This window comes from Pelodiscus sinensis, chromosome 16, assembly GCF_049634645.1.
Source record: "Pelodiscus sinensis isolate JC-2024 chromosome 16, ASM4963464v1, whole genome shotgun sequence".
Classification (NCBI taxonomy): domain Eukaryota; kingdom Metazoa; phylum Chordata; order Testudines; family Trionychidae; genus Pelodiscus; species Pelodiscus sinensis.
Window position 1 is genome coordinate 13768869 of NC_134726.1, and position 21685 is coordinate 13790553.

A 21685-nucleotide genomic window follows, 5' to 3' on the forward strand; every position below is an offset into this window, starting at 1 on the left:
TATCAATTTTAACATTCTTGTAAATAAGTGATTTGTTGGGAGATACATCGCTCCACATCCCAATTGGTTTGAAGTATATAGACTTACTTTATTAATAAACTAAATTATTATGAAGAAGGTACATAAGACTAAAAGCACAACATCTTTAGACATTTGTACACATATTCAGAAAGCTGCTCATTAGGATAGTTTTCTGAAAAATATCATTAGATAAATAGTTCTTCCAAGTTAATTCAACAGCATTATCAATAATATAACTGGCAGATGTGTGGCTTGTATTCTTTTATCTATTCAACTACAAAATTCCTGCTGTTGCTCAAGCTCACTACATTGGATTTATTCTTTGAGTTTGTATGTAGCAGTTTTTTAAAGCTTTATGTGGAAACAATACAGAAGAAAAATAATAGTTTTACTGGTTTTAAGATAATTAAAATAGTCATTTTTAATAGGAAAAAATTGTAACATTCCTTTTCATAACTGGCTTCTGAAAGGGTCATACAAAGTGGCAGCTGAGATTTTTAAGCTTCTAGAGAAAACCAAAATCCTATACTTATCATTGTGGATGTGGCATTGTGAAATTAAAATAACACTCTCCTTCAAAAACAACGAGAAGTCCTGTGGCACCTTATAGACTAACAGATTTATTGGAGCATAAGCTTTTGTGTGTAAAGACCCACTTTGTCAGATGCATGTAGTGGAAATTCCAGAAGCAGGAATAAATATACAGGCATAAAAAAAGATTTCCAATCAAGAGTAAGGTTAGAGATAACAAGGTCAAATCAGTCAGGGAGGATGAGGCCTTTTTCTAGCAGCTGATGTGGAGGCGTGAACACCAAGGGAGGAGAAACAGCTTTTGTAGTTGGCTAGCCATTCACAGTCTTTGTTTACTCCTAAGGTGATAGTGTCAAATTTGCAGATGAAGTGTAGCTCTGCAGTTTCTCTTTGAAGTTTGTTTTTAAAGTTTTTGTTGTTGTTGCAGGATGGCTACTTTTAAATCTGATACTGTGTGTCCAGGGAGATTGAAGTATTCTCCTGCAGGTTTTTGTATATTACCATTCCAGATATCCGATTTGTGTCCATTTATTCTTTTACGTAGGGACTGTCCAGTTTGGCCTATGTATATGGCAGAAGGGCATTTGCTGGCACATGATGGCATATATTACATTGGTAAATGTGCAGGTGAATGAGGCCCGTGACGGTGTGGCTGATGTGGTTAGGTCCTGTGATGGTGTCGCTGGTGTAGATATGTGAGCAGAGTAGGCACCCAGGTTTGTTGCAGGGATTGATTCCTGAGTTAGAGTTACTGTGGTGTGGTGTATAGTTGCTGGTGAGAATTTGCTTCAGGTTAGCAGGTTGTCTGTGGGTGAGGACTGGCCTACCTCCCAAAGTGTGTGAGAGTGAGGGATCATTGTCCAGGTTGGGTTGTAGATCGCTGATGATGTGTTGGAGTGGTTTTAACTGGGGACTATAGGTGATGGCCAGTGGTGTTCTGTTATTTTCTTTGTTGGGTCTGTCTTGTACAGGAGGCTTCTGAGTACACGTCTGGCTCTGTCAATCTGTTTCCTCACTTCCTCAGGTGGATATTGTAGTTTCAGGAATGCTTGGTGAAGATCTTGTAGGTGTTTGAGGAGTTGGAGCAAATGTAGTTGTACCTCAGTGTTTGGCTGTAGACAATGGATTGTGTGGTGTGTCTGGGATGGAAGCTGGAGGCATGTAGGTAAGCATAGCGATCAGTAGGTTTTCGGTATAGGGTGGTGTTTATGTGACCATCACTTATTTGCACTGTAGTGTCCAGGAAGTGGATCTTTTGTGTAGACTGGTCCAGGCTGAGGTTGATAGGAAGGTGGAAAGTGTTAAAATCACGGTGAAATTCTTCCAGAGTCTCCTTCCCATGGGTCCAGGTGATGACGATGTCATCAATGTAGTGTAAGTAGAGGAGGGGTGCTAGTGGATGAGAGCTGAGGAAGCGTTGTTCCAGGTCAGCCACAAAAAGGTTGGCATATTGTGGGGCCATGAAGGTGCCTATAACGGTATACTGCCTATACTGGTTTGGAGGTATAAATTGTCTCCAAATCTGAAATAATTGTGTATGAGGATAAAGTCACAGAGCTCAGTCACTAGTTGTGTCGTGGCATCATCAGTGATACTGTTCTTGACAGCTTGTATTCCATTTATGTGTGGGATGTTGGTGTAGAGAGCCTTTACATCTAAGTGCAGGACAATGTAGCACTTTCTTTTAAGTGCTACATTGTCCTGCATTTTGCTTCAGCTACCCCAGGCTAACACAGCTACATTTCTATCACTATTCTACATCTAAGGTTGCTAGAATGGTGTTTTCTGGAAGATCACCAATGCATTGTAGTTTTCTCAGGAAGTCAGTGGAGTCTTAAAGATAGGTGGGAGTGCTGGTGGTGTACGGTCTAAGTAGAGTCCACATATCCAGAAAGTCCTGCAGTGAGAGTGCCGATGCCCAAGATGATGGGGCATCTAGGATTTCCAGGTTTATGGATTTTGGATAGTAGATAGAATAACCCTGGTTGGGGCCCTAAGGGTGTGTTTATGTAGATTTGGTCCTGTGCTTGTGTAGGGAGTGTAGATTCTGGTGCAATTTCTTAGTGTATTTCTCAGTGGGATCTGAGGAAAGTGGCCTGTAGAATGTGATATTGAAGAGTTGTCTGGCAGTCTGACCTATTCATGATGACAACAGCACCTGCTTTATCAGCCTCTTTGATTATGATATCAGAGTTATTTCTGAGGCTGTGGATGGCATTGCATTCCACACGGCTAAGGTTATGGGGCAAGTGATGCTGCTTTTCCACAATCTCTACCAGTGCACATCGGTGGAAGCTTTCTATGTATAGGTCCAGTCTGTCAACTCTCCTTCAGTTGCTTCATTTTGACTGTCAAATCTCCAGGATTATAGGAGGTATCTTGGATGTTTGCATTAGACAGTCATACTGCACAAAGTAAGGCATAGAAAAACAATGCAAATACATTCTCTCACTGAGTTCTAATTATTCTTATTCTTCTGCCTTAGCTATGTTTAAATCTTTGTCTCTTTCAGGCACAGAAATAGAGGCAAACTGAGTGATTTGGTAGCAGAACATCTGGATCATTTGCATTATCTTAATGATATCCTTATCATTAATTGTGAATTTTTAAATGATGTGCTCACAGACCACCTACTTAATAGGTTGTTTCTGCCTCTCTATGTATATTCATTAGTAAATCAAGATAAGGTAAGGAATAGCTGGCATGATTAATTATTAAGACTTAACTAATCACTGAATGATTTCCCCTCAGTATTTACAGTAATATGTATAGTAAGTGTATCCCATAATAGAATAAATATCTTCTGCATTTAAGTACTTTATAAGAAACATAGTTTTAATAATTCAGGTCTTTGTTTTTCTTAAATTAAGAGATGACTGCTGGGGTAGTGCTGTTTTCGGTATATATGTACTTAGCTAAAGACTGATGTACATTGGCTAATGTAGTTAATTATTTGCTTGGAGTCAATTTTAGTTATTAACCATTGCTTAGCATTTCATGTTAGCAGTAGAGAGAGGGACAGGAGTGGAAAGTTCAGGTCTAAGTTTGAATTTCTCTGTAATATGTTTTAAAAGGCCAGTGTAATTAGATCAGAAATATGCTTAAAACAATTTTAAGATTGAAAACAGGATCTCTGTTAGTTAAAATTCTCATATAAAATTCATATACAATTTTCAAATCCACACCTAGCATCTAGTCTGATTTTTTTTTTTAAATCTTTGTGTTCTTTTTTTAAACACAACACTAATTTTAAGTGTCATCTGTGCTCTCCATAGACGGACTAAATCAGATTTGCTATGTACTGTGTGGAACAGATACAAGTTTTGCTTAAATCTAATCTAGGTTTTTATACAATGTCCATCTTGTCATAATTGTGTCATACCAGTTGCTCTGAAGATTCATCATGCTTTGCATACCTACAGTAGACTTCCGATAATCCGGAACCTATGGGATTTAGGTGGTGCCGGGTTATCAGATATGCCGGACTATCAGAAGGTACTATAAGCAGGTTATATTTATATTGTATACATTATATACTGTATATAAAGTGTTCTTAACCCTTTTTATTGTACATACTGTATACAGTATACTGTAATGTTTTAGTTTTTTTAAGCCTTTTTTACCCTTTTTGCTCAGTTCAGCTGCTGCCGCTGTTACCTTGTGACTCATTTTTTGCCAAAGCTCACTCACTAGGCTCTTCCCATTTTGATGCCGGACTATCAGGAGTGCTGGACTATTGGAGTTTTACTGTATATAGCCCACCATCAAAAGATTTTAGTGTTTTTATGTGTTAATTAATTTAACCTGTCATATCCCCTTCCGAGTTAAATAATTATCTTCACATTATACAGAGAGTTAGTGGCAGAACTACAGGTAGACCAGATTTTATGACTTCCAGTCGTATGCTTCAACTGTGTCTGTCCATATCTTTTTTTGAACAGAAAATTGACTTCCAAATACAAAAATATGCAAAAATCCTATTTTCATGAAAGTTATTTCCTAGTAATTTAAAACATGGTTCAGACAAGAGGGACAGTATATATCTTGAAAAAAAACCCAATAAATAGTTCTCTTTTCTATGGTTATTAGTGGTTCTTCCAAAATTCAGATTATTCTAATTATAATGGGGACTTTAGAGTATTGCCATTCTATAAGCATTTATTGTATTCTGATAATGGACATAGATTGCCTATGAAGGCAGAATTCAACAACTCCAGTAAAATGTATATAGATTTGATTTAACTCTGTAATAATAAATTATAAAAGCTTCCTTTTATGAAATTGCCATTTCAAAAGTTCTAAGGCTATGTCGGAGGGGTACAAATGTACTTCTCACGTAAGCATCTGGTAAAAACAAATATTACAGGAAATCTTGGCTTCAAAAACAGTGTGTAGCCATATTTTCAAGTGTACAATAAATGACAAACTCATTCTTTTGAAATCATTTTCCAAAGAACTGGAGTGTCACTAGAAAGTGTCAGCATATTCCTTGGAATAAGTGTAGCATTGGGGAGGTAGTACACATGAATAAATGAAATGTTTATACTTGTTTTCTGTATTTTATTTTTAAAACGTTGGCTTTTGTTCTATGTACATGTGTAATAATTTAGCTTTCTGTAATTAACTGATCATTCTTTTGTTTCTTCCATAGCGTGGGGAGCGTCCAAAAATAAGTCTCCAAGTTTCTCTCTATCTTCTCTCACAAGTATGTCATGTTTCAGTGTGAAGTTTATGATGTCAGTAATTTCATTATAAATTGTGTGTTTCAGAGGGTCTGTTTTCAGCTATACATCTGGAGAGAAAATTGTGCTCTTTTGTGAGATGCAGTGTGTACATTCAAGGGCTGCTTGTGCATTTTTTAAAATGATTAATTCACTTGTCATCACATGGCCCAACTACAAGTTGAACCTCTCTAATCTAATACTCTGTTTCAACAACATCTGTAGGCTGGCATGATTTTAGTTAGCAGAATGTCCACCTATCATGGGTGTGGCCATGTTTCCCCCAGTCCCATTGTTTGTTTACAGCCATCAGTCCTGGCATCCAGTCCAGCTGTTGTTAAGCTCTAATTTACCAGTAAATATCTTTTAAGAGCCCCGTTTGCACTGGTAGCCTTGGTAATGCTGCTAGACAATATTGACCTCCTGTGGTCTGGCAAATTCTCTGGTTTGGCACCAGTCAGGTCCCGAGGGCATTGGACTAGAGAGGTTCAACCTGTACTACCCTTTTCCTTGGAAATTCTCAGAATACTTTACAAACATTAGCTAACAAAATATTTAGAACACCACTAAAACACTTGCCAGTTTAGTGTAGTCACTTCGGAAGTGGAGTGGAGTGCAGCAACTGCTAAACACTATATAACAGCATTGGATGCTGGCATTGGGCCAGAAGTGAGGAATACAGAATTTAGCGCAACTACAGGCAGAATACATCATTCCAAATTTTAATTTGACTAGAACAAGTGAAAATTGGCATTTTGAATGCTCGCTCTTGTGTGCCAAATTACAAGCAAGCAGTACCTTTGTTTTATCTCTTGAGAAATGTGATCAAAAGATAAACAAGCTTTCTTGTATTTACAAAATTAAAAATAAGTGGCTGTATACTAAGCAGATGATATATCTTCCAGTGATTGAAAATGCCATTATGGATTGTTCGCATCCCATTTAGGTAGTTTTACCATAGACTAGAGTACCAACATAAACATTATTTTAAATAGGGGAATTTGAGTGAGTGGTGAAACATATAGATCAGTGAAAGTTCTTGGACAGTAACAGATGCTTATTTTTATTCTTTAGATTAATGCTATTTATGCTGGAGTTTGGAAAAGCTTGTCAGCTAAATATTAACCTACGTACATGCTCATTACATTTACATTTTTAAAGAAATACATTTTGGTCAACGTATTTTATTGTCTTGGGATTTCTTGTAGATTTCTTGACTATTTTAAAATGACTTATTTCTATATCTACAAATTCTTAAATCTGCCTTTTTATGGGGGTATACAGATTGATTTCTCTGACAATTATTAGGCATTGCAAAAACAGTATCACTTGTTTTTGTTGCCTCAAGCAAAGAAACGCTGCAGTGGTGCTAAGTTTCTGGTACATGCATCATTTTCACCTTGAGTTAGGTGTATTGACTTTGGAAATAAGACCTTATAGTAACAATCCCCTTGAATATAAGATTTTCAGTCTTCTGAGTCACTGACTGCATCTTATAAGATGTTTTGAGCCCTCTAAACTATATGATATCAGTGAGAGGGTTGAAGTACTCCGCATTAGAGATAGTCAATAACCGTTCTTTCAATCCAAAAAGTTTAAAATTTTTTTTGGTAAAGTGAAATTTCATTTGGGGAGCACTGTCTTGAATAATCTATGGCCAGACGTAGGGTGTATGAACTGAGACTGATTCTAGCTTAGTGGCTAGTGCACTTGCCTTGAAGATTCACATCCTTGCTCTGCATCAAGCAGGGTTTGGGGTAGAGGCAGATGTATGCTGGGTGTCTCACTTTCCAGGTAACTACTTTAACTACTTGGCTGAAAGTAATAAAGGATGTCCTCTAGCTGTTTTGTGATTGACACTTAAGTCCTCTTGTGAATCTAGCGCGGGGGTGAGCAAACGTTTTGGCCTGAGGGCCACATCTAGGTATGGAAAGTGTATGGTGGGCCATGAATGCTCACAGCAAGTCCCCAACCTCACTTCTTGGCTGAAGCACTTGAAAGGTAGAGTGGGGCAAGCTCGTGTTCCTCAGCAGGAGTGCTGGAGCAGGACATTGGATCTCAAAGGCCAGATTGAAAGTTTTGATGAGCCGGATGTGGCCTACAGGCCATAGTTTGCCCACCCCGAACTAGTCCAAATTATTTTGGTGTCAAATTCACAATAGTTTTGGGTTGACTGAAAATGTATTTGTCAAAGAACATATTATTGATCCGATAAAACATCACCCAGCTGTGCAAAGTAGCTTCTGGGACCTATTTATTCATAGAATTATAGAGCTGGAAGAGACCTCAGGAGGTCATCAAGTCCAGCCCCCTACCCAAGGCAGGACCAATCCCAATTAAATCAACCTGGCCAGGGCTTTGTCAAGCCGAGACTTAAAAACCTCTAGGGATGGAGATTCCACCACCTCCCTAGGGAACCTATTCCAGTACTTCACCACCTTCCTAGCGAAATAGTTTTTCCTAGTATCCAACCTAGACCTCCCCCACTGTAACTTGAGACCATTGCTCCTTGTTCTGCCAACCGTCACTACTGTGAACAGCCTTTCTCCATCCTCTTTGGAATCTCCCTTAAGGAAGTTGAAGGCTGTTATCAAATCCCCCCTCACTCTTCTCTTCTGCAGCCTAAACAAACCCAAATCCCTCAGTCTCTCTTCATAGGTTACGTGCACCTGGCCCCTAATAATTTTGGTCGCCCTCCGCTGGGCCCTATCCAATGCATCCACATCCTTTTTATAGTGGGGGGGCCCAGAACTGGATGCAATACTCCAGATGTGGCCTCACCAGAGCCAAATAAAGGGGAATAATCACTTCTCTAGATCTGCTGGCAATGCTCCTCCTAATGCAACCTAATATGCCATTCCCCTTCTTGGCTACAAGGGCACACTGTTGACTCATATCCAGCTTCTCATTCCCTGTAATCCCCAGGTCCTTTTCTGCAGAACTGCTACTTAGCCACTCGGTCCCCAGACTATAACAATGCTTAGGATTCTTCCATCCCAAGTGCAGGACTCTGCACTTGTCCTTGTTGAACCTCATCAGAATTCTTTTGGCCCAATCCTCTAATCTGTCTAGGTCACTCTGGACCCTATCCCTGCCCTCCAGTGTATCTACCTCTCCCCCTAGATTAGTGTCATCCGCAAACTTGCTGAGGGAGCAATCCATCCCCTCATCCAGGTCATTAATAAAGATGTTGAACAAAACCAGTCCTAGAACCCATCTTTGGGGCATTCCGCTAGAAATCGACCGCCAACCTGACATCAAGCCATTGATCATACCTCAGGCTTGTCTACACTTAAAATAATAAAAGGCACAGCTGCCACACTATAGTACTTTTATGTAGATGCTATCTCTGCTGACGGGGGTGATTTCTTCTAAATCATGAAATCATTGAGGATCAAGAGTGTATATCTAGGGGCGGAGCAGTATTCATAATATTGAATAGTATATTTCCACTTCAGTACTCAGCATCTTGATGTCACTGCAGCAAAACTCTTTCTTTATGGGCCTAACTATATAGTTAGTATAGACTCAGTGTTATGTTATGGCTTGGTCCATCTGACCTGAGATTACATTTTACAAATTATAACCTGTTTATTTTGTGTTCTTATTGTAATAGCATCTGTCAGTACAAATGCAGGATTATAATAATTACTCGCATACAAGAACTGCTTCCCTGCTTATATCTCCTCAGTCAATGTTAAGTTGTTAATTAATATTGTGATGGTCTATAGTGAAGCAAAGGCTTGATCAAAGATTCCTGAAATATAGATCTCTATAGGTCAATAAATATCTCTGAGAAAGTGAAAGCTGAACAACCAGATTCCTCCACTAAAATAACTTTGTAGAGAACACATTAAGCAACTGTTAATAAAACAACCTTACTGATTTCTGCCATGTTGCATAGACAGAGAGCAGCATTAACATACTAGAAACTCTATACAATGAAGTTTTGTAGCTTAGAACTAACAATTTGAATTGCATCCAGCATTAGATGGGAAGTCAGTGCTGTTCCCAAAGCCCTGATGCCAGGTACTTACACAGGGCACTAGGAATGTAATATTCTAGTTGATTAACCGATGAGCAAAAGCTTATAGGTTAATGCTATAGACTACACACATTCTTCCCCTCTTCCCCCAGTGCCAGTCAATTTTTTAGCAGGCTGGCCAGCAGTCTGGCTCTGTCCCGGCTTGTGCTGGGTCCAGGACCTATCCCTCTTTGTTCTGCATTTAAAGGCAGGCAGCCCACTCAATTCTTGTTCGCGTGTGGTCCGGGAGCACTGACTCCCTTGGACAGGGGGTTGCTGCCACCCCGCGCTGCTGCCTCTAAATCAGAGTCAACAGTATGGGGCAACAGGTAGACAGTCTGCCAGGGGAATTGTCCCACGCTGTTGCCTCTGCTACAGAGGCAGCAGCGTGGAGTGGCAGGAGGCTCCTCGGGAGCGGGGCTGGAGCACACTGGCTGCCAGCCCCAACCCTGGGGACTATAGAAGAGTCGAGTAACCGCTAAGAATTCATGAGGTTAATCGACTATTCAATTAACCAATATTTAACGTCCCTACAGGGCATTACTGTGAGCAAGCAGGCCGGCCATTGTCTTATATTTCTGAATGACTTCTAAAGGGTAGCTCCAAGTTAGTCTTTGAGAGCATATTGCTACTGAAAGCCTGAAAGGTATTTATATAGATTTTAGCCTATCACTTCCAAATAGGAAGTCAAAGGTTCCCCCTTGCCACAGGAAGCCCTGGAACATTTTCGATTAATATCATGTTCATGTTTCTTAAAACAAATCGGGAGGAATAAATAATGCTTAGTTGGAAGAGGATAAAAGGAAACTAGTGAACAATGGCCCAGTAGACTATCCATCAGGCTTGGAATTCAGGGAAAGGGAGATTAATTTGATGTAGAAAGGGATTATGGTCTGTGTTGCTCCTGAATACTAATTAGAGCTCAAGTATATCCCAGTTTGTGTTTTTATTAGACATTATGTAGCTTCAAGAAATGTAACAATGTAATTATTTGGGGAAAATGCCTTCTGTGTCTAAAACTGTATATTGTAACCTTCTTTTCTCCCTCCCACTTGTAATAGGTATTCCTGACTATACATTATGCACCTCTGGTGAACTCGCTGGCTGAGGTTATTCTTAATGGGGACCTTTCAGTATTCTCGTCAAAAGCTGAGCAAGATATCCAGAGAAATTCAGTAAGTGGTCAACTAACTTTTGTATGCCTGTGTTGTACTTTTTTAAAGGAAGAGGAAAGGGATGGGAAAATCTGGTTGGAAAATACTTCTCTGCTTCTGGAGAACTACACTAATTAGCTGTCATCACATTCAGTGGAGACTGTTTTGTAGCCTGGTTGACCTTTCTGTTAAGACACAGACAGACACCCCTACCTACTTAGGTGGGTTTTTTTTCACTTACCCTGTATCATTTTCTTCATTAATAGTATCTTTCAGCTTTTTGTAGACTAATGACTTTCTGTAGATGAAGCCAAGCTTATAGCTTTGTTTCTATATACAGTAAACTTCTGATAATCCAGCACCTTTAGGACCCAGGGGGTGCCGGATTATCAGATATGCCAGACTATCGGAAGAGGGCGCTATGAGGGGTCTGGGGTGGGGTGGGGGAGGATGCCACCCCAGACTCCTCATAGCCCCCCCTTCCGATAGTCCAGCTCTGCCCCAGGCGTCCCCGATTCAGCCGCTGCTGGTCAGTTTCAGCAGCGGCTGAATCCGGGATGCCGTGGCAGAGCAGCTGGGGTGCTCCCGGGTTGGTCCAATAGCACTGCCCCTCGGCGCTGCGAGACCAACCTGGCAGCACCCCAGTTGCTCTTGGGGATGCCTGGAACAGAGGAGCTGGGGTGCTGCTGGGTTGGTCCCACAACGCCGAGGGGAGGCGCTACCGGACCAACCCGGCAGCACCCCAGCTGCTCTGCCCCGGCTTCCCTGATTCAGCTGCTGGTCAGTTTCAGCAGCGGCTGAATCGGGGAAGCCGGGCACAGAGCAGCTCCAATTGTCTGGCTGCCTGGAGCACTTCTGGATTCCTGATGGTGCCAGACCATCAGGAGTGCCGGAGCATTGGATGCCGGAATAATGGAGTTTTACTGTAATTATAAGTGAAAATGTAATATGTACTTCAGGGTATGTCTACACTACAGCACTAATTCGAACTAATTTAATTCGAATTAGTTAATTCGAACTAAGCTAATTCGAACTAGTGCATCTAGACCTAAAAACTAGTTCGAATTAGCATTTTGCTAATTCGAACTAGCATGTCCACATTGAGTGGACTCTGAACCGAGGTTAAGGATGGCTGGAAGCAGTGCTGGCAGGGCATCAGATTAGGACTTAGAGCGTGGAGCTGCTGTCTCAGGCTAGCCGAGGGCTGTGCTTAAAGGGACCCGACCCCCACACCGGGCAGACAGTTCTCAGAGGTTCCCCGCTTGGAAAGCAGTCCTGGCTTGGAGTGCCCTGAGTGCCCACACTCGGCACATTACAGAACTCGGCCATCAGCCCGGCTGCACTTGCCACAGGCTGCCATCTGGGGGGGTCAATCAGGGGGCTGCAGGAGAGTTTCCACCCCGAGGAGCCCGCAGAGCCACCCCAGTCCTCCTCATTGGGGGCTCGTACCCCATTCCTCCCTCACATCCTTCCACTTACCCGTCCCTAGCCCCCCTTCCTGATGTACAAAATAAAGGACATATGTGGTCAAAAATAGAAACTCTCTTTATTGAACAAAACTGGGGGAGACTGGGAAAAGGAGGTGGGAGAGGGGAAGACAGAGGGTGGGAGAGGGGAGGGCAACTGAAATGATCAGGGGTTTGGAACAGGTCCCATATGAAGAGAGGCTAAAGAGACTGGGACTTTTCAGCTTAGAAAAGAGGAGACTGAGGGGGAGATATGATAGAGGTCTATAAAAGCACGAGTGGTATGGAGAGGGTGCATAAAGAAAAGTTCTTCATTAGTTCCCATAATAGAAGGACTAGAGGACACCAAATGAAATGAATGGGTAGCAGGCTTCAAACTAATAACAGAAAGTTGTTCTTCACAAAGCAAATAGTCAAGCTGTGGAACTCCTTGCTGCAGGAGGCTGTGAAGGCTAGAACTAGAACAGAGTTTAAAGAGAAGTGAGATAAAGTCATGGAGGTTGAGTCCATGGAGTGGTATTAGCCAGGGGGTAGAAAAGGTGTCCCTGGCCTCTGTTTGTGGAAGGCTGGAGATGGATGGCACGAGACAAATGGCTTGGTCATTGTCTTCGGTCCATCCCCTCCAGGGTACCTAGTGTTGGCCGCTGTCGGCAAACAGGCTACTGGGCTAGATGGACCTTTGTTCTAACCCAGTACGGCCATTCTTATGTTCTTATGTTCTAAGCTCAGGGCTCAGGGTCGGGGGTCTCACTGGACCACCCTGATGTTCATGCAGATCTGCTCCTGGGTGGCCAGGCTGGCAGCTATCCTGCTCTAGACAGCCACTTTCCTGTGCCTAGTGCGGAGGTCATGGACGTTGGAGGCTTTCCCCCAAACCTCGATGAGGTCCACGATGTCCGCACTAGACCAGGTGGGCGCCCACCTCTTGCGGCCCCACGCAGGCTCCTGGGAGCCGCCAGCCTGGTCCCAGGAAGATTTGTAGCGGGTGGCTGGCTCGTGCCGTTCCAGGTGCAGGGTCTGCTGGCTGGGTGCTGGCAGGCTTGCACCTGACACGGGCACTGTAGCCAGACCGTGCCCCTTTAAGGGCTCCGGGGCCGGGAGGGGGGCATACGAGTTTCCCTGGTGGTGCCCAGAGTGGCCACCAGGGCAAGCTGGGGAGGGCTAGCCTCCCACTAGTTTGAATTAAGTGGCTACACAGCCCTTGATTTGAACTACTTAATTTGAACTAGGCGTTAGTCCTCGTAGAATGAGGTTTACCTAGTTTGAATTAAGCGCTCCGCTAGTTCGAATTAAGTTCGAACTAGCGGTTTGTATGTGTAGCGCCTATTAAAATTAATTCAAACTAACGGCTGTTAGTTCAAATTATCTTTGTAGTGTAGACATACCCTGAGCTATTTGGTACAAATGAGTGTTCTAAACATGAGCCTCCTAATGTTTTAATTTTGTGGATGTTTTAAATCAACTGTTTTATAATTAGATGTGTAAGTGTAGTATCTACTCTGAATGTAATATTCTCTAAAGTTCTTCCTTATCGTTTTATTTCTAAAAATGTATCAACCCGTTACATCAGGGACAGTAATGAATCCGAGGTCCCTTTCAATCACTGAATTGGATTCAGCAAACTCTGAGAAGAGAAACCTATGGCTGCCATAACTTTCAAGCATATATACATTATTACAGATAAAATAGAATACTTATGTTATGTGAGATTTGTAGTAGAAATGGCAGCAAAAGTTTGAAAATAACTAGACATATTAATCCTATTTAATGGCTATTTAATTTTTTCCCCATGTAATACTTAATAATCTGTTACTTATTTCTGAATTCCCTGCAATGTATGCTTCTATTTGGATACTTACCAGTAGCTAATTTTTCAAAAGGCAGTCATATCCTGGTATAAACAGTCTGTAATTCGTATGTCAAAAGTGAAATATGTCCTTTAAGCCTATGTTTACATTTATTAAGGTGTGTAGGGCACTGATACTAAATGCCCAGTTAGCATTAGGTATAAATAACAGGTGGTGAAACACTGCTCAGATGAGTGAAGTACAGACATGCCAAAACCATAGGGCATATATCATGGCTCTTTACGTGCCCAACCAGTGCCTTCCAGATTTGTGCTGCAGTGAAATACTCTGGAAAGGGGAGCTGCTGGAGCTTTTCCCCAATGCTTCCCTGTCAGCCGATGGTCAAGGCAGTGAGGGGTGTCAGCTGATGGTCAGGGCAGTGGGGGGTGTGTGTGTGTGTGTGTCTGTGTGTGTGTGTGTGATACACCCGAGACTTCAACTGCTGAGACTGGGGTCCCTTCGCAGTTGGCAACCTGGAGAAGGTTGACGGGCGCCCCAAGAAGTTTACAGGGAGAGCTTATTACACCTCAGATTTCAGCTGCTAGGATACAGGATCCCTTCGCAGCGGGCAGTCTAGGGAAAACTGAGAGATGCCCCAAAAGATCTGTCATCTGGGAGTGACACGATCCAAAACGCCCAAGCTCTTCCTATACCTGTCCCTTATGACCGGCTGAAGTTCTTTTAAATTGTGCTTGGTTCTGTTATAGCAACCGAAGGAGTCAGGTTAAAGCTTAAACAGTTAGTATTTTATTGTTACAGGGTAAACTTAGCTGTTAAATGCTACTACTGTGTTACAGATAACACAGCCGCTACAAAGGACAGGACAGAAATTACACTAATAAGTCACTTACAGGTACCATGAAACCTTTTTGGTTCTCTGAGCTCTTATTAAATGCATGCAAAATAGACACCTAGCAGGTATATATTCTCACCCCTGCGTTCCAGACTTGGCGTGGCCAGCGTCTTTCTCTCAATCCCTCGGGAAGAAGTAGGGCGAGGTTGGGCGTCCCACAGACCTCGGGAGACAATCAATACCTGCCAGCAGGTGTAGATGATTGGAGCTCAAATGAGGTGGGCTACTAAACCCCTCTTTATACCCCTTGGGTCACGTAGGCTTCTTCCTGGTCTCAAGTGGCGAATTAGGAAAAATGGCTTTGAACGCCAAGTTTTCCACGAAGGGTGCAAAGCATAATTCACACCTGGGAAAATGCAGACAATGGGCACCTCTGGTATGTGATGGGCGAAGATTCCTCTCCTGGGACAGTGCAGGCGTGTCAATTACTGGTACTAGCCATCAGGACGGCGGAAGGCCCCGGGTCGGCAGCTAGCCCGTTTACTGTCTAGTTTCTGTTTATGGTAGAGTCAGGGACAGGCAGCACACCTGTGTTTCCAGGGCATCAAAGGCTGACTGCCTTTCTCTTGCTCTCTGGGGGAGGGGGAGAGCGGAAACCAAGATGGGGTTCATGTCTGGCTACATTCCACCCCCTTGACACACCTCACTATGTCCCAGAATGCAAGATGGCAGTGATGCCAGCACCTTTTGCCCTCCTTGGAGGAAGCTAAAATCGCCCTATTGGCAGGGTCTGATCAGATAATTTTGGATCAAGGGATTGATTAGGATTGCTTCCCAACGCCATATGCCGGATTTGTGCAGAGGAGGTAGCAGTGTACACAAAATGCCTAACAATACATAGAAGCATGCAGCAAGCAATTACAACAAGTAAAATGGTTAATATAGTATTTACAATAGAGTGAAGGAATGGAGTTAATGAAAGTCCAAGGTGTTGAGCTAGCAAATTTAGCCATGAGGCTTTTTCGTTCTAAGTTACAGCGTGTATTATTTTAACAGCGCCCTTTATAGCAAATGCATCTTGTTTAATTTGTAAGCAGCAAGATTGGTTAATTATTGCACATACTCCCCCCAGAGTTATTTAGAGGATTGCGGTAGTCGCTGTCATCGAATCATACCGGTCCCCATTGGAAGATGTCACTCTTGTTTCACCAGTCATTTGGGCTGAGGGGGGCAAACTCGATTCCCAGTCCAGTAGAGGAGTCAAGTAAGGTGTTCTGGTACAGCAGTAGCAGTTGGGATGAGGAAGAAGACCATGTCAAGTTGGAGTACCATGTCTCATTTCAATAGTCTGTAACTAACAACAGTGGTTGCAAGCACTACAACAGCAAGCGGTATATATACACAAAAAGTTCATGGTGGTTTCCCAGATCCACAACAGCATTGTGAGGGATCCCTCTCACTGGAGCACTGTTCAGGGCTATTGCCTCAGTTTCCTGTAATAAAACATAAGGTTTGCCTGTCTTGGATACAATCCAAGCCTCAGTAATGGTTATTGGTGTTAGCCCAGCGTCTGCAGTGGTCCAGACTCCTTTTCCCTTGTAGGAGTGCAGTACGTGGGTTTGTGTCCCCAAACTGGGGTGTTGGGACAAGGGCTATTAAGCGGTTTAGTCCCATGATCGTAGACAACCCTGTTGTCCATCGGATTGGGTAAGCAAAACCAATTTCTGAAACAATTTCTACTCCAGTTAAAACATACTTCCACCCTTGCTTACTGGTGGGTGGTGGACCAATATAATCTACTTGCCAGGTTGCCCATAGTATTTTTCCATCTCTTAGCCTGGCAAACCTTTGCCCTTGTGTTATATGTTTCCTGAGCTCAGCACATAGGGTGCAAGCTTGTACCAGATCTCTGGCTTGTTTGTGGGTGATAGGCCACCCGCTTGCATGTGTCTGCCGCACCAGCTCATTGCTTCCTGTGTGTCCCAAGGTTTCATGTAGCCAAATGTACAGGCGTTCCTAATCCACCTGGGCAGCAAAAATTTGTGCTGCTGCATCTGCTAGGTTATTTAGCTGTGCAGTCGGGGTGTTATTCTTTTGGTGAGCTGCCACATGACCTATGCTTAAGGCATGTTGGGTTGCATGCTGGTATATCCATTTCCAATATTCCAATCTCCAAACAGGCTTTCCCCCTATTTCCCAGTTACTATTCTTTCAGTTAGTTATCGACTGGGTGGCTCCAGCCCATATAGCACAGGAGTAAGTGTAAATGGTACTGGCACCTGCCTCACAAGCTAGCTTGATTGCTGCCAGCTCTGCAAGATGAGCTGTTCCTTCTATGTTTGTGGTCAGGGGTGCAGCGGAAGTGTCTGCTGAGACAGCAGCAGCCTTCCCTGTCCACTTTCCTTTGAAATAGCCAGGCAGCCTGTATTCACATATAGTGTTGAATTTAAAAGCAAGCCAAAAGTGTTATCAACTCAGCCTTGAAAAGAGACAGTTAAGTTTCAAAGCTTGAATTTCTAAACTAATAATTTGGTTTCTAGAAAGTTAAATTTAACCTTAAGAGTTGAATGCCCAACAGAAGCACTAACCAATTTGTGCCTTGTCTGTTTGCAATTTTAAGCAAGAGAACATTACCCAAAACAAAATAAAACTAGTTCATTTGAAACCCACAAAATAGAGTTACAATATAGAGCTCATTCCTTTATGCAGTTAACCAATTAAGTTTCAGTAGAATCCCTAATTTTCCTTTGCAGATTTAACAAAGGTGTCCATAGACAAAATGTTTACATTTGATTGATTGTTTGCCTAGATGGTTTGCACAGTGCTTAAGGAAGAGGCTGCAAAGAAACAAGGTGTCATTTTTAAAACAAGATTTCCCTTCACATATTACAACCATCACTTAATTCCTTCCACACTCCCATGGAGTCCACTTTTTATCTTCACATTCCCTCAGATCACTTGCTTTGTCCTTTCAAAGAAAATGTTTCTCATTCCTAGTAACTTTCCAATGTCTGCTCTACTTTCCTTATTCCTTCAACTATGCCCATAGGGCTCCAAACTTTTTGCCTTCCCCTTTTCACATGATTTTTCCTTCTTATGGTCCATCCTAATTCCTGCTAAATGACTTTTCCCAATGACACAGGTTTGTCTACTATTAATTTGGTAAGGAGGGTGAGCTTGTTCACTAAGCCTCATACCTCCTGGTACTTTTCTTAAGCATATTCCTGAGGGAAGAAAAAAAAATAAATCTGAGAGTTGCTTTAACTCTCATCATCCATCCTTAAGGGAATCTATCTCGTCTGAGTACTGAGTACTCTCTACTTCTGAAGCAGAGGCTTTTACATTTTTGCAGTTTCATATTTGCATTCTTATATTCAGTCAATTTTGAAAAACACCTCATTACAGGTTTTCCATAGAAGACAAGCTGCAGCTGTTTCCCTCTCCATTGGAGCCAAGGGTTTACATATTCACAAGTAGTTAGCCAATTTGTCTTCTAGGTCTGAAATTGTATGGACAAACAGCTAACACTTGATCAGACCAAGGGCTATGCCCGAACCTTTGCAAGATTTTGTTCAAAAGGGATAACATCTTTTACAAACGCCAATGTCTCAGTCTTCTCTCTGGGAGCCTTCGTAAGAGACTGCTTACATTTAAACATTTTCTAGTATACCCAACCTCCTATTGGGACTAAAATAGCAATATCGATACCTCCTTTTTTTCTTTCTGAATTTGAACTTTCTGATCTCAGGTAGTTTGCTGATCAAATTTAGCTATTACCGGCAAAGCTTCTTTGTGCTGCCAGCTAGGGCATTTGCATCACACAGGAAATTACAACCTGTTGTGGCTCCTGGAGCCTCCACAGCATTTTAATTTGTTTGCAGTTTTAACCCCTTCTACATTATACATGGCATGCCACAGGAAAATGTGCAATCTTTGTTTACAACACTGCTTAGCCACATTAAACTTTGCATAGAGTGTAAGGGGGCATCCCAGAGTGGAAAATTTAATTTCCTAGGGAACAGCAGGAGCAGCAGGCAGAGACCCATTGTGTTACAGTCCCCACCTTGGGAGCAACAGCTCTTTCCCTCTTCAGCACTAGAGCTGCAAATATCTTGTTAGCGTCACGTGAATTAACAAGTCCCTTCCATCCTGGCAGAGGTGAAGCTGAAAAATTACCCAGTGGTGTGGGTGGGCAAGAATGGGGAGGAGCAGGACAGAAGGGAAGAGGGGATAAGCCCCAACCTCACACCCTGGCTGGAGCGGAGCGGGGTAAGCCCCGAGGGGATGGGTCTGGTTGCAAAGTGGGTGAGTGGACAATGAGGACCCACCTGTGGCTAAACTCCTATTCCCAACACAGAATTTTTCTTTAAAATTAATCCTGTGGATAAATTCTCTCACACACTTCACAGGAAGGGATTTCCATTTTCTGCTCAGCAGAATACAACAACAGCTTTGATTGTATCAATATTTCACTGAGCTCTCCAATGACTATTGATTATACTTAATACCCATTTCACTGAACCATCTGTAACAAATTCTATTTGGAACAGTAATATGCATTGAATAAACTTTTTTTAGTTATAAAAGCAAAGATTCTGACTATTAAATGAATAACTGGAATCTTTCAGGTACCCCAAAAGGAAGATTTGGATATAGCATGAAAGACTGAAACTTATGATCAATTTTTAATTAAAATATCAACCAAAAAAACCTTCATATCAAAACAGTATGTGTTTTTCTTAGAATAAGGAAGTTGTATGAGAATCAGGGTCTTTTCTACCTAACTCCAGCTCCCCGTCCCCGCCCCCCAAAATATGTACCAGTTCCGACTTACATACAAATTCAACTCAAGAACAAACCTACAGTCCCTATCTTGTACATAACCCGGGGACTGCCTGTATCGATAATCAAATGTACGGATTTGAGTCAAATTTGCCTGGATTATTTACAGACATTCCTTTGGAAAAAGGGCCCATTTTTCCTTCAGAATGGCTGCAAAGAAACCACAATTTTCTATCTACACCATTTTAGCATTTGCACAGCTGCTCAATTCTCTCCATTCTCTGTAGAGTTAAATTCTCTGTGGGTTTTTCTTTTCTTAAAACTTTCTTATCTCTAAAAATAAAAAAACTGGCCTTGTTTCAGATATTACTCTTGTAAGTATTGTTTTAAGGATTTAGATTTCCAGTACATGTACTTACTGCCTTTTTCTCAGTTCTACCACAAGGCCTTCAATCTATCTGTTACCTGCCTGCTTGTCTGGGCCTGATCCTGTTTTCCTTGCGAAATGGAAAGTGTCTCCTTTCCACAGTCTCAGGCTTTGTCCCATTCTTTAACTTGTAGGCAGTTCTATACTTACAGAACTGCACCCACAACTCCTCAGGATTTCCCCAATCATTTTTCTAACATTTCTCTATTCCATTTTGGGTTGCCCCAACCTTCCTGGGCAAAATTCTTTTCTACTTTACTGAAATCAGTGTTTACCATGACTGGCTTCATGTTGCTGTATTTAAACCTATAACACAATCCTGCCGACTACACCAATTCTGTCAGCCGATGGTCAGGGCAGTGAGTGGTGTGTGTGTGAGTGTTATACACCTGAGACGTCAACTGCTGAGACTGGGGTCCTTTCGCAGTTGGCAACCTGGAGAAGGTTGACGGGCACCCCAAGAAGTTTACAGGGAGAGCTTATTACACCTCAGATTTCAGCTGCTAGGATACAGGATCCCTTCGCTGCGGGCAGTCTAGGGAAGACTGAGAGATGCCCCAATGAATCTATCATCTGGGAGTGACACGATCCAAAACGCCCAAGCTCTTCCTATACCTGTCCCTTATGACCGGCTGAAGTTCTTTTAAATTGTGCTTGGTTCTGTTATAGCAACCGAAGGAGTCAGGTTAAAGCTTAAACAGTTAGTATTTTATTGTTACAGGGTAAACTTAGCTGTTAAATGCTACTACTGTGTTACAGATAACACAGCCGCTACAAAGGACAGGACAGAAATTACACTAATAAGTCACTTACAGGTACCATGAAACCTTTTTGGTTCTCTGAGCTCTTATTAAATGCATGCAAAATAGACACCTAGCAGGTATATATTCTCACCCCTGCGTTCCAGACTTGGCGTGGCCAGCGTCTTTCTCTCAATCCCTCGGGAAGAAATAGGGCGAGGTTGGGCGTCCCACAGACCTCGGGAGACAATCAATACCTGCCAGCAGGTGTAGATGATTGGAGCTCAAATGAGGTGGGCTACTAAACCCCTCTTTATACCCCTTGGGTCACGTAGGCTTCTTCCTGGTCTCAAGTGGCGAATTAGGAAAAATGGCTTTGAACGCCAAGTTTTCCACGAAGGGTGCAAAGCATAATTCACACCTGGGAAAATGCAGACAATGGGCACCTCTGGTATGTGATGGGCGAAGATTCCTCTCCTGGGACAGTGCAGGCGTGTCAATTACTGGTACTAGCCATCAGGACGGCGGGAGGCCCCGGGTCGGCAGCTAGCCCGTTTACTGTCTAGTTTCTGTTTATGGTAGAGTCAGGGACAGGCAGCACACCTGTGTTTCCAGGGCATCAAAGGCTGACTGCCTTTCTCTTGCTCTCTGGGGGAGGGGGAGAGCGGAAACCAAGATGGGGTTCATGTCTGGCTACACTCCCCCAGCCAAAGCCATATTCTATGACATGTACCTACATGTACACCACAGGTAGACTACATGCGACCACAAGTGTAGAGAAGGCCTAAAAGTATCTGAGCCAGTCAGGGGAGAAGGGTTACTTATCTTGTCATAACCATCTTTTCCTAGTCCACCACACTGTTTTTATCTCACAAAATTTAATATCAAGTCTGTCTTTTTTTACTTGTTTAAGCATATTTAAAAGGACCCCTCAAAAAGGCTTGCATTAACAGAAGTGAACTTTCCTAACATTTTGTTGTGTTCAGGGACCTTTGTTATGGGTTGATCTTTGTCACTGGCTATCAGGCACAGTTAATTGGGGTATTCCAATATAACTCTTCATATTGGGTTTCTTTTAAACAGACATTCCAGGGTGAAGTGATAGTAAACACTTCAGGTTACGTATTCATGTAAATAACATTCTTTGACCTTCTGTTTGTCATATGCTGGATGTGTTGG

The 21685-nt window shown here is 42.5% G+C and overlaps 1 protein-coding gene across 11 annotated transcripts in view; it reads left to right on the forward strand.

Moving 5' to 3' along the window:
* CLEC16A (C-type lectin domain containing 16A) overlaps positions 1-21685 on the forward strand; it is a 339195-nt gene that overhangs the window by 22385 nt on the left and 295125 nt on the right. For all 11 annotated transcript variants that reach the window (XR_012896118.1, XM_075899304.1, XM_075899302.1 and 8 more), the window contains 3 exons: positions 3065-3239; positions 5204-5257; positions 10359-10472. Coding sequence is in view for 10 of the 11 variants with exons in the window: in XM_075899304.1 (XP_075755419.1) it covers positions 3065-3239; positions 5204-5257; positions 10359-10472 (343 nt within the window). In the remaining variant the exon portion in view is untranslated. The remainder of the gene's footprint in view (positions 1-3064; positions 3240-5203; positions 5258-10358; positions 10473-21685) is intronic.